We start from the raw sequence: 12,026 nt of genomic DNA on the forward strand, positions 1-12,026 counted from the left end.
GTGCACAGACATACCTGCAGCTTGTGTTACCTTGTTGCTACGTTATCGGGTGAAGAGGCCACAGCCGGCACACTTTAATGTGATTAGGAAGGGAGCAGGGCGTGTGTGTGTTGGGGGGGAGAGGGGGGGGGGGGATTTGCAGGGTTTGGGGAGGTGTTCCTTTGTGAGGGAGAACCTGATTTGTGGTTGTGCCATTGTTGTTCGGGTTTTGATTGTTGTCATCAGTTCCATTCTGTCTCCCCTTACCTTCTCCTTCTGGCACCTCCCCCCCCCACCACCTCCCCCCCTCCCCCCCCTCTCCTGCACCCCCACCATAACTGCTTTTGGAATGTAGGATCAAGTTTCCAGAAGATTGTGTTGTGGAACGTTGTTCTTCCTCTTCTTGATTTCCAGTGTCTTGATGCCTGCCCTGTCATGTCATGCTAGTTTCTTTGTGTGTGTGTGTGTGTGATTCTGTACGTGTGTGTGTGTGTGATTGTGTGTGTGTATATATATGTGCGTGTGTGTGTGTGTGTGCGCGTGTGTGTGTGCGTGTGTGTGTGTGCATGCATGTGAGTGTGTCTGTGTGTGTGCATATATATGTTTGTGTGTGTGTGTGAGTGTGTGTGTGTGTTTTAATTACATTTGATTACATTTCAGTCATCTTGCCATCTTGGCGTATAATTTTTTTTTCACCCCAATTTTTTTTCCTACTTACAATTACATATATGACGCAGCAGGCAAAAATGCTGCTAAAGTCACAGCCAGCTATTCTTAGCTGTACACAAAAACACATCAATAGTGTCAAAATAATGAAAATTGAGATTTTTACAAATTTCGCATCTTTGAAGTCTTTGCTGTTGTTAAGTATTTTAGGATAAAACTGCCAGAAACTGTAGTATTTTTAATGTTTTCAGGCACATATACTGTTGGCACTGCTGCACACATTCTTCACTTAAGTTGCAATGTTCAGTGCATTTGACTCCAGGGTTTTTCAAAATTACGTCAGTTGATTATGTGGCAATACACTTCACGACTGCAGTTAGTAAACATTATTTTGATCTGGGATCTAAAGCTGAAAGTTTAAAAGATTCATCAGCATTATGGGAAATGTTTTTTGTTCAAACACATATGCGGCCTTTGTCTCTTATTTGAGCATTCACTGTCACCATTGACTCTGCTCTCTTGTGGCATGACCTCACTCCTCCACTTCCCATGTTTTTTTCATATGGAAATTTTTAGTTTACTTCATTCTGAATCTTTTGACATCAATACACGTTCAAGATAATTCTTGCTCTAAATTTATAAGCAGGCAGATGTATTTAATTGTATGAGCCGATTTCTCCATTTGTTCTTTTTGGGCACACCAACTTATAAAATATAGAAAGATAGAATCATAGATAGATCAGTTGTGGTTTTTTTGTTTGTTTGTTTGTTTTTTTGTTTGTTTGTTTGTTGTTGTTTTGTTGGTTGTGTGTGTGTGTGTGTGTGTGTGTGTGTGTGTGTGTGTGTTAATCTTGATTTTTAAACTTTCTGAAAAAGCATAAATGTCAAAAATGATAAATTCTGACTTAAGCCGGGTTTCCGCGTGGCACACGCGCGCACGCGCGCGCACACACACAGACACACACACACACACACACACACACACACACACACATATTGAATAACAACACATATTGAATAGATATTATGTAACAAGTATCCCCTTGAATAATACCCAAAATTTTCAGATGTATCCCATTCTTTAGACAGACCTTTTTAAAAAGGAAAAGCAATGTTGGAAAGCAATCAAATAATGATTCACCATTTGATCTGAACAGCCTGCGATTTATAGCCTTTTGTGTCCTTCACTTTGAGCTTCAGGTGTTTGTGTAGACCCCCAGCTGTGTGTGTGTGTGTGTGTGTGTGTGTGTGTGTATGTTTGTCACTTTGTGTGCATGTGTGCAGGACTGATAAATGTGTGTATATACAAGTGTGTGTGTGTGTGTGTGTGTGTGTGTGCCTGCGCAGTATAGTTCGACTTGGAAAGTTTGTGTGCTTTTTTACTTTTTTTTACTTTTTAATTTTCTCACACACATAAACTCACACACTCTCTGTGTGTGTTGCGGTGTCAAACATTGGCATCACAGACCTGAGAACTGATTCTGGAAAACTGCAGCACAACAGTGGCATACAATGAATAGAATATTAACTACTGCTGTGCAATTCAGGGGTCAGTCTTACCTCTGACAGCCAGTGATTTAAACCCTCCTCAGGAAAAGTAGGGGGAGGGGAGCTTTGTACAAGGGCCAGGCAGTTTGTCGCCAGGTCTTATCTGTGGGGGAAATGGTTGAACAGCAAGGCTCAGCTGATTGTTGGATGATCCCCTGTAGCACACAATAGGTCTGTGTAATGCAGCGAAGGCGGTACTCTTTTGTGAGTCACAGATGTTCTGAATAGAAGAAAGGAGAAGCTAGCTTTCAAAATGCCATTGATCATGAAAGAAAAAGAAAGAAAGAAGATAATTCACTGCCTGGTTGTGCATGTCTTTTGTCAGACTCACAACTCAAAACAGAACATCTGTAATCATTTGCGAGTGCTCACATGGACTTGTTTAAGAACATGTTCAAAGTAATGTGTCACAAATGTTGTCTTTTGACTGTTGTTTCTTTTGGAGTTAAGCAGTGTGAATTCATACAGCAAAAGCATGTTGGCTGAATGGGTTTTTTGGGGGTGGGGGGTGGGGGGTTGTTTGTTTGTTATTGCCACCTTGCTTGTGCTTCATGCTTTGTTTTATGTTTTGGTGAAGTGATTAATGCCAGGTACATAGATAGCTACTGTATTCTGTTGCAGGGTACTGATGAAAAAAAAAGAAGCATGAATAACTTCAATAAGAATAATGGATAAAGATGCTTGCTTGCATACCCAGATTCATTTCCACGCAGATTTATGTCCCTGAACTTGAATATTTAGATGTATGCGCGTGCGCGTGCACACACACACACACACACAGCTTTTCAGAACATTTTTGCTGTGTGTTTTTGCTTCAGTCATTTATTGTCGCTTATAGTCCAGTTAACACAAAAAAGCCTTTGTCAAGGCTGTTATATTTCAAGATAATAATCATAATAATAATAAATTCTACTAATGTGGCGCAAACTCCCCATATGATGGGCTCTAAGCGCCTCACATGAGATAATTCATATACAATTGTGTATACCACACACAAGCACATGAGGACATATGAGTGGAAAAGCATCTATATACACCAATACAATACAACAAATTGCAGATATGAGTAATCACAGGAAAAAGGCACAAAACAACCACCCTACACACACACACACACACACACACACACACACACACACACGCACACACACACACACACAGAGCAAACACTGACCCACAACACACGCACCACAGGAATACATCAAGATCAATGGAAGGGGGCCACAGGGGGAGAAGGTATAAACTAACGATAGTACTGTACCCACCTTATGGACAGCAGCACTGAATGGGTTTCAGAACAGGACGAGTGATACATTTTGACTCTGCAGGTTCTCCTGCAGACAGATACAAGTGATGCATGCATATTTGTCACAGTGTTCTCCTTCTGCGTTTATGGGCTGCAACTCCCACGTTCACAACAAATGCTGTTGCTGACCCAACACAATGAGTTGTTGCTGAACCAACAAAATCAGTTGTTGCAGATCCAACACATTGAGTTGTTGCTGAACCAACTCAATGAGTTGTTGTTGAACCCACAAAATCAGTTGTTGTTGAACCAGCAAAGTCAGTTGTTGCTGGACCAACAAAATCAGTTGTTGCTGACAGGATGTGATGTGTTCCCAGAACATGCTGGAGCTACTGGAGGAGCAGCCCAATGGGGTGGCCATGGAGAAGGTGCGCAGCTACACCTATCAGCTGTGTAAGGCCATGCAGTGGTGCCATGCCAATGACATCATCCACAGGGGTGAGTCACAGACGCACATATATACATATGTGTGCATGCATACACACATGCACACATGCATGCATGTGTGCATATGCACACACACACATACTCACACTCACACACACACATATACACAGAGCATGTCTGGAAAAAACCCTTTATTCACAAGGCTCTGCAAGGGTTTGAATCACAAACTTTCTGCACAGAAGACTAATAAAATGATAACCATTGCATGGTGATAGCACCCTGCCCATTGATGTTTTGTTCATTTGTTGTTGCTTACTTAAAGTTTTGTATGATTATTTTCATATAAAAATTCAGGACTGTTGATTAGGTACCAACACACAGTGTGACTAAAAAACGCAGTTCTCACATATACTCGATCGAGAGTATTCAGGACTCAAGATACCCACCCATCCAATTTTCCTGGAACAACTTGACATTGTGGTGGACAAATGGAAATGCTGTCTCTATTCGTCCATTGGCCAGCCAATTTTTGTTTTACTGTGTCACTGGAAGAGTAAATGACTGATTGCATTGCCCTCCATTCCTTTTCACTGAGAGAAGATGTGGTCTGTGAATAGAAAATGTCAGCATGGAAACGATAGATTGGATTTTAAATTCTCTGTAGGAACTGAGGGAGGGCTATTTTTTCTTCTTACTGGTAGCTGTTAGTAATGAAAGACTTGCACCCTCTTTTCCTGGAATATATCCTACTTACGTCATGAATTATGTCTGCTGGCTTGTCATTGCTATACCTGTAGTTACTTTCTTGGCAAGTCTCTTTCTTTGGGAAGGGCAAGTATAACATTGAGGGACAACTTGGGGTTTTTTTTATTGTTTTTTTTCTTTCTCCTGCTTATCCTGAGACCAGCTAAAGAGTATTTGCGAATTTCTAACCCTGATATTTCACAGGTACTTGATAGTGACTGATCACTGACTTAGACCTCTCTTCGTCGATAGATGGTACCAACAGTATATCAGGCCACACAGAGTGCAGTTGTCAAACTTGTTTAACTACATCAAATACTGGTAAGTGTTTACTGCTGTATTGTAGAGAGTGAATGATTTATTGCTGCTGAGTTACTCGCGAAGAGAGTCACTGTACTGAACACTGGCTCTTGTTGAATGGGCTGTTTCAGGCAGGCTTTCATAGAGTTCACTTTTTGGAAGTGAGGGAGGGGTTAGTATCATAAATATGGTGTAATAAATCCATTTGATTCATTATCAGATTTCATGTACATATGTTATGAAGAAAACATACCAGTGGAATTAGATTTTTTTTTTTTTTCAATAGTCATTTTGTTTATATACGTTTTTGTGTTTGTGTAGCCTGATATATTGTTCGTCTGCATAGTTTATTTGAGGTTGAGTGCACAGCTATTTGTGCTTCTGTATGCATGTGTTTAAAAACATCTTCTGGTGATTAGATTATACTAACTTGTGCTGTTTCTTCTGTTTTATTATTTTCAGATATCAAGCCAGAAAATTTGCTGATTGGTAAAAGTGGTGTTTTAAAGCTTTGTGATTTTGGTAAGACATTTGATCATTTCCAGAGCAAATGCTGTGTGTGTGTGTGTGTGTGTGTGTGTGTTACATATGAAATATATATATATATATATATATATATATATATATATATATATATATATATTATGCATGCCAGGTGTGTGGTACACATATTTCTGAAGTTGTGATTGAATATATTGAAATTTGTACACATGTATCCAACTGTATAATTTTGTTATTTTGAATAGACTGGTCAGTATGTACTTCCAATTTTGTCAAGTGTACTGGCTGATCACTTTTTTTTTCTTTTTTTTTTTAATGAAAACTTATATGAAAATGAGTTTACTTTGAATGTACTTCAATGATCACTTAATTTGCTTAAAAAAAGAGAGTTGAAAGATTATTTTTAATTCTTTACTTTGGAACATGAACTGTGGTTTTGTTTGAGGAACACAAAGTCTCTCATGATTGTAATGCCTCACTTCAGAAATGAAATACCTTTTCTTTGTTTCATTATTGTTCAGGCTTTGCACGGAGCATCAACAATGGCACAAACGGTCTGTACACTGACTATGTGGCTACACGCTGGTATCGATCACCAGAACTTCTGCTAGGGTATGTTGATAGATTGTGGAGAACATTAATTTATTATTACATTGTAGGTGTTTGTCTGTCTATTTGGACGGGCGCAATAGCCGAGTGGTTAAAGCGTTGGACTGTCAATCTGAGGGTCCTGGGTTCGAATCACAGTGACGGCGCCTGGTGGGTAAAGGGTGGAGATTTTTACGATCTCCCAGGTCAATATATGTGCAGACCTGCTAGTGCCTGAACCCCCTTCGTGTGTATATGCAAGCAGAAGATCAAATATGCACGTTAAAGATCCTGTAACCCATGTCAGCGTTCGGTGGGTTATGGAAACAAGAACATACCCAGCATGCACACCCCCGAAAACGGAGTATGGCTGCCTACATGGCGGGGTAAAAACGGTCATACACGTAAAAGCCCACTCGTGTGCATACGAGTGAACACAGAAGAAGAAGTCTGTCTATTGTGTATTAACTCTTTCACTGCAACAGGCGGCTTTGATTGACAAGACAGTTCACCACCATAGGCAACTTAACTGTACATGTCAGGGGACCATGTGAAAAGGACCAGTTATCACATTGTTACAAAGCTTGACAGCTGCAGCCAGTTTCCTGGGCAATAGAACACTGACTAACCCTTGCCCCCTGACCAAGTTTGAAGTGAACAAGTCTATTGTGTTGTTTTGATATGAACCTTATTGTGTGACTGTGAGTGTTGAGTCTAAATTATTTGGAACTAGGGTGTGTGTTTTTTTGTTTGTTTTTTTGCACAGAAACTTGGTGGTGAAAGAGTTAAGGCACATCATTTATTATGAATACATGAGAGCATAATTTAATGTATTCATGGTGTGTAAGATGTATTGCGCTAAATATGAGAAGGACTGAATTGAGAAAATACCCATGAGGTTAGAACATGGACATAAAAGAATCATGTAATTGAAAAAAAAAAAAAAAAGAATAAAGGATACCATGACCATTTGTTAGTAAAAAAAAATTGTATGAAAAACGTGCAAGAAACAAGTGACAGAAATGCAGTGGACTCCCTTATTCTGATGATCGGTAACAAGTGATGTATTATTATTGCATCAAGCTAGGTTCCATATCTTGCATGTGCTTACCATCCTTCTCTCCATATTTCTTGAAATGAGTTGACAGACCTTGTGTATTATTTTGCCATTCAGATCACCTTATGGAAAAGCGGTGGACATCTGGGCCATAGGATGCATCATGGGAGAGCTGAGCGACGGACAGCCGTTGTTCCCTGGAGAGAGTGAAATTGACCAGCTGTACGTCATTCAAAAGATCCTGGGCCCATTGCCGTCGTACCAGATGAACCTTTTCCATAAGAACCCTCGCTTTTCAGGGCTAAAGGTGGGCCTGGAAGCATGTATTATAAAAATTTTCACTGCTTACACTACTCACACTGGTTGTGTCAATGCCGATCTGCTGGTAAGCATCCAGCATTGCTGCTTGTGCCACTCACAGTCACATGGTGGTGCTTTGGCAGAACCAGTTAGGCATTGAATGTCTGATCTAGTGTTCACCAATGGTCAGGATTCAAGGCCCTAAGTTGGCATGGTGTTGTGCCCTTGGGGAAGGCGCTTTACTCCGAATCTCCTTTCTCCACCTAGGTGTGAATGGGTACCTGACTTTAGCTGGGGAAGGTTAACTCATTCTATGCTGCCGGATGACAACCTTCATTATACTCTCTGTACTGTTTATATTACAAGAAAAATATCAACAACAAAAAAAAGAAAGAAAGAAAAAAAAGAATGCAGTTACATACAGCAGTGAAATTTTGTGATAACATAAAAGAATAAAATGGACTAACATTTCACAAAGTTTCAAAGCACTCACTGACTGATTTATCATATTTTGAAAGAAAAAAAAATCTGTGTTTTTCACAACTGACTTAAAGGGGGTGAGTTTTTCTAAAATAAATTTTTCAAATGTGGTCTTTTGTAACCATAGAAAGGGCAAATGTGTATGTACAGTGGATATCCACTATAGAATCAGTTTGCATTCAACTTTGAGACACAGTACTTGCTGAAATTGATGGAGACGCCATATTGTCAAGCGAGTGAGTGAGAAGGGTGACTATACACCCGCATGTATTGTACTCAAACAAAGGCATTTTCAGCCACAATAAAAGTACAGGTGCACTTTTGGGTGACTGTAGAACAGAGCTGTGCCGTTTAGTTTTGCACAAAACCGTTTACCTATGAACTACAAATTTTTAAACACAGTGGTACGCTATAGCATACCTTAGTATAGAAAGGGTTAAAACGGCGGAAGGAGAGGATTGGGCCTCACCTTCCTGTGCCAAGGTCTGGCGTCTGTAAAAAACTATGGAACCTTTATCACTTCTTTTTCAAATTGGTTTAAATTTTGGATATTTATTGTTAACATCGCTGATATAGTGTGAATATGATGACAGAAAATTAACTGTTAATCCAGCCTTAATAGTATTCTTATCACAAATGATTCTGTTAAGGTGAATATTAAAGATAAGTTAGTGGCAGTATATATAATTTATTGCTTCAGGTTGAGCAAATATAATGACAAAGAAATGGTAGATACGGCATTTTCAGCATACTGGTTTATGAAAAAATGTAATAGATTGCGTTAAGGGGGCAGAGTGAGTGGTATTTTGTTCTGATAAAGTACTTTTTGTCTATTTCTGTTTCAGTGCAGTAGGAGGCAGCAACACTTTTTTTTTCTTCCAAAACATCACTGTTAAAGACAGCATGGCCCAGTAGGGCACAGCACAGCACAGCACAGCACAGCACAGCATACACTAGTAGAGTACCATAAGCACAGATTATACATTGTGGTTCAGTATTCTATAGGACTATACCATATAGCATATTACAGAACAATACAGTATACTACAGTATGGTACACAACTGGACAGCACATTCAGTACTGTACTGTGTGCTCAGGCATGATATAGTGCAGTGGAAGTGCAACACAACGTAACACAGTATCACAGATTATAACACAAATACTGCGCGATGCAGAACAATAGAATGATTGTGACTGCCACATGTTAGTGCCATGTTTTCCCTCCTAATAATGCGATGTGTGTATTCATTCTTTCTGCTGCTGTACCCTGTTCCAGTTTCCAGCTGTGAAGAAACCCAAGACTCTGGAGAAACATTATCAAGGGGTGCTCACCAGTCTCCTGATTGACTTCATGAGTGTAAGTGTACATAGCTGTGTTTTTGCCGCACACTTTACTATATTCTCTATGTTATGAAATGCATGTTTTTCGTATCCAAGGGTCATTGACGAAAAGGGCCTTGGCGACTAACCCTCTGGTGACTATGCACGTACATGTGTACTGTGTTTTGTTGTCGTGGTTGTTGTTTTTCAGATGTGACAGGGTTTTCTGGTTGACGTGGTTGAATTTTTTTTGGGGGGTAAGGCAGACCTGAAAAGGGCCTGTGTTAGTGGGCTGAACTTTTAGCAAAATGTCAAATTTCCAGTGTCTTTGTTTTCAGTGAGTAAGGTGGCAGAATGATTAAGATGCTTATCTGCCAATAGAATGTCCATGAGGGTCTGGATTGGAGTCCTGGTCTCACCCTTTCACCACGTTTCACTAGAAAATCATATTGAAAAAATCAAAATTCCAATGTACCTTTTATTTACCTGTGTGCTGGCTGAATCGGTAGCATAAGCAGCACTGACTTGAAGTTGTGTACCTTGTGAATGGAGAGAGTTACCACTCTTTACTATTTGTTGATCATTTCATCTCCTGGCCTCGTTGTTTGTTAATTTCCAGTTGAAAAACCACTGAGGCAACCATGTGTTTGTTCTGTATTGTCCATGTGTTCTGTGTGGCTTGTTCAGGATTAAAGAGGCTATGCCAGTCTTGAATAAAAGCTAATTTGTGTTTGCACATTTCTTCTGTCTTTGCTGCTGTTTGCACATGTCAAATGATCAGTATAAGGACAGGCCTGGTGCTTCCTTCTTGAGGAAGTGTCTGGGATTGTTCCGATGCACCTTTTATTTACCTGTGTGTTAGCTGAATCGGTAGCATAAGCAGCACTGACTTGGAGTTGTGTACCTTGTGAATGGAGAGAGTTACCACTCTTTACTATTTGTTGAGCACATAGTCATTTAGGTGAGATGATAAACCAAGATCACATATGCAGCAGCACACACTTTGTGCATTGAAAAAGAACCTTTCACATCATAAGTTTTGTCCTCTGGGAATATTCTGTAGCAGAAATTCACTCGGTACACAAATAAACATACATGCACTCAAGGCCTGACTATTACGTTGAGTTGCGCTGCTGGTCAGGCATGTCTGAAGCACATATGGTGTGGAACATGCAGTAGTGCATCCTTAAGAAAGTGAAACTGAATTTAAGACTATGTTTTCAGTCCACCCTGAAGCTGGACCCAGGGGAGCGGCTGAGCATCGAGGAGTGTCTGGAGCACACCATCTTCCAGACGGACCGCGCTATGGACCGCAGCTCACGGGTTCCTGTTCGATCCTCCAGTGCTCACAGCACCAACAAGAAACGACGCACAGAGGAGTCGGAAAAACAGGACACGTATGTTCACTTGTGGTGTCTTTTTCCTTGTTCCTGTCTGCATGTACATGTGTATGTATGTGTATGTGTGTGCATATGCGTTTGTGCGTGCATTTGTGCATGCACACGGTTTATGCTCTTATCATTGCATTATGTGATTCTTGATGTTTGCCTGAGCAGACACAAAGATATCCCCAGTGAGGGATTTATAAAGTGATAATACATTGTGTTATAAACTATTTTGCTAATCATTACTTTGCTTTTCTAGGGGACTGGTGTGGGATTGTGTGCATATGTGTGTGGGTGGGAGGGGTGGTGGGTGAGTGGGGGTGGAGTCAGCACAAATTCAAGTAAACAGCTGTTGAATGCTTTTCATTTTTGTCGTGTTGGTGTCGTTGTTGCTGAGAGAGAGTAAAAGTTGTCTATCCTATCAATATTTTATCTTTACTTGAATTATATGTTGACTGAAACATATGTGAGTGATTTAGTCTTTTCATATTTTTTTAATTTGAACAAAATCTGACATGGACTGAGGGAGTTAGGGGTGTTGATTTGATTGACCTTTTAGACGCAGTTTTGGGTTCTCTGGAGCTGGTTATAAACACTGACAGGTAATCAGCCCTGAGTGGCCCCTTTTGAGGTGGGCTCAGCTGTGAACAAACTTAATTCGGCTTCATTTCATTACGTGGTCAGCCGATGGTTGTCTGTTGACAGAGAGGTGGAGAAGAAGGCGGTGACCCACACCAGCAACATCTCCCTGGCCCAACCCATTTCCGGCAAGATGATGGACATGGGCGACGCTGATGGTAGCAGCAACAAGGAGGAGGCGGGGAGGAAGAGCACCTACATCCTGCAGGCCACTGCTCCCCCTCCCCCATCCTCCTCCAAGTTCCTCAAGCAGAATCGCAACCAAGCCACCGCCGCTGCTGGGACCACCCCCACCCCTACCCACACCCACACCCCTGCCACCACCACCACCACCTCCACCACCACCCCTATTGTGCTAAACCGTGTACAGCAACCGCCCGCCCCGGACAGCAACGCCAGCACCCACACTGCCGCCGTCGTCCCCCAGCAGCACCAGCCTGCCATTGGTGCCCTGGCCAACCAATCAAAAGCGGAGCCCGACGGTCACGGCCAGGAGGTGGAGGACGAGGTGCGCAGCTTCCTGAAGCTGGCGGAGAGCCGGAAGCTGACGGTGTACGACGGGCGCCACCACAGCACCTTCTCCGACTTCCGCAACGGCAACATCCTGGACTTCCAGCGGCGCATGAAGAAGGGCGGGGAGGTGAAGAAAGTGGAGAGTGTGCAAGGCTTTCGCCTGGCTGACCCCACCGAGGACATGGACTGGACCCCAACCACCACCACCACCGACTCCAAACACCTCAAACCCAACAAGGACGGTGACGTTTTGATGACTGGGGTGGGGGGGGTGGACAGCAGTGGGGGAGAAAGGACAGATTCCACTGACAG

General features: G+C 41.7%; 1 protein-coding gene across 2 annotated transcripts in view; it reads left to right on the forward strand.

Moving 5' to 3' along the window:
- Window positions 1-12,026, forward strand: part of LOC143283715 (uncharacterized) — a 45,666-nt gene that overhangs the window by 10,829 nt on the left and 22,811 nt on the right. For both annotated transcript variants that reach the window (XM_076589969.1, XM_076589971.1), the window contains exons 6-12: window positions 3,817-3,937; window positions 5,393-5,452; window positions 5,953-6,043; window positions 7,194-7,383; window positions 9,134-9,214; window positions 10,402-10,574; window positions 11,268-12,026. The exon at window positions 11,268-12,026 is cut by the window's right edge and continues 208 nt beyond it. In XM_076589969.1, coding sequence (XP_076446084.1) covers window positions 3,817-3,937; window positions 5,393-5,452; window positions 5,953-6,043; window positions 7,194-7,383; window positions 9,134-9,214; window positions 10,402-10,574; window positions 11,268-12,026 — 1,475 coding nt within the window. The remainder of the gene's footprint in view (window positions 1-3,816; window positions 3,938-5,392; window positions 5,453-5,952; window positions 6,044-7,193; window positions 7,384-9,133; window positions 9,215-10,401; window positions 10,575-11,267) is intronic.

This window comes from Babylonia areolata, chromosome 7 (assembly GCF_041734735.1).
Source record: "Babylonia areolata isolate BAREFJ2019XMU chromosome 7, ASM4173473v1, whole genome shotgun sequence".
NCBI classification, from domain to species: domain Eukaryota; kingdom Metazoa; phylum Mollusca; class Gastropoda; order Neogastropoda; family Buccinidae; genus Babylonia; species Babylonia areolata.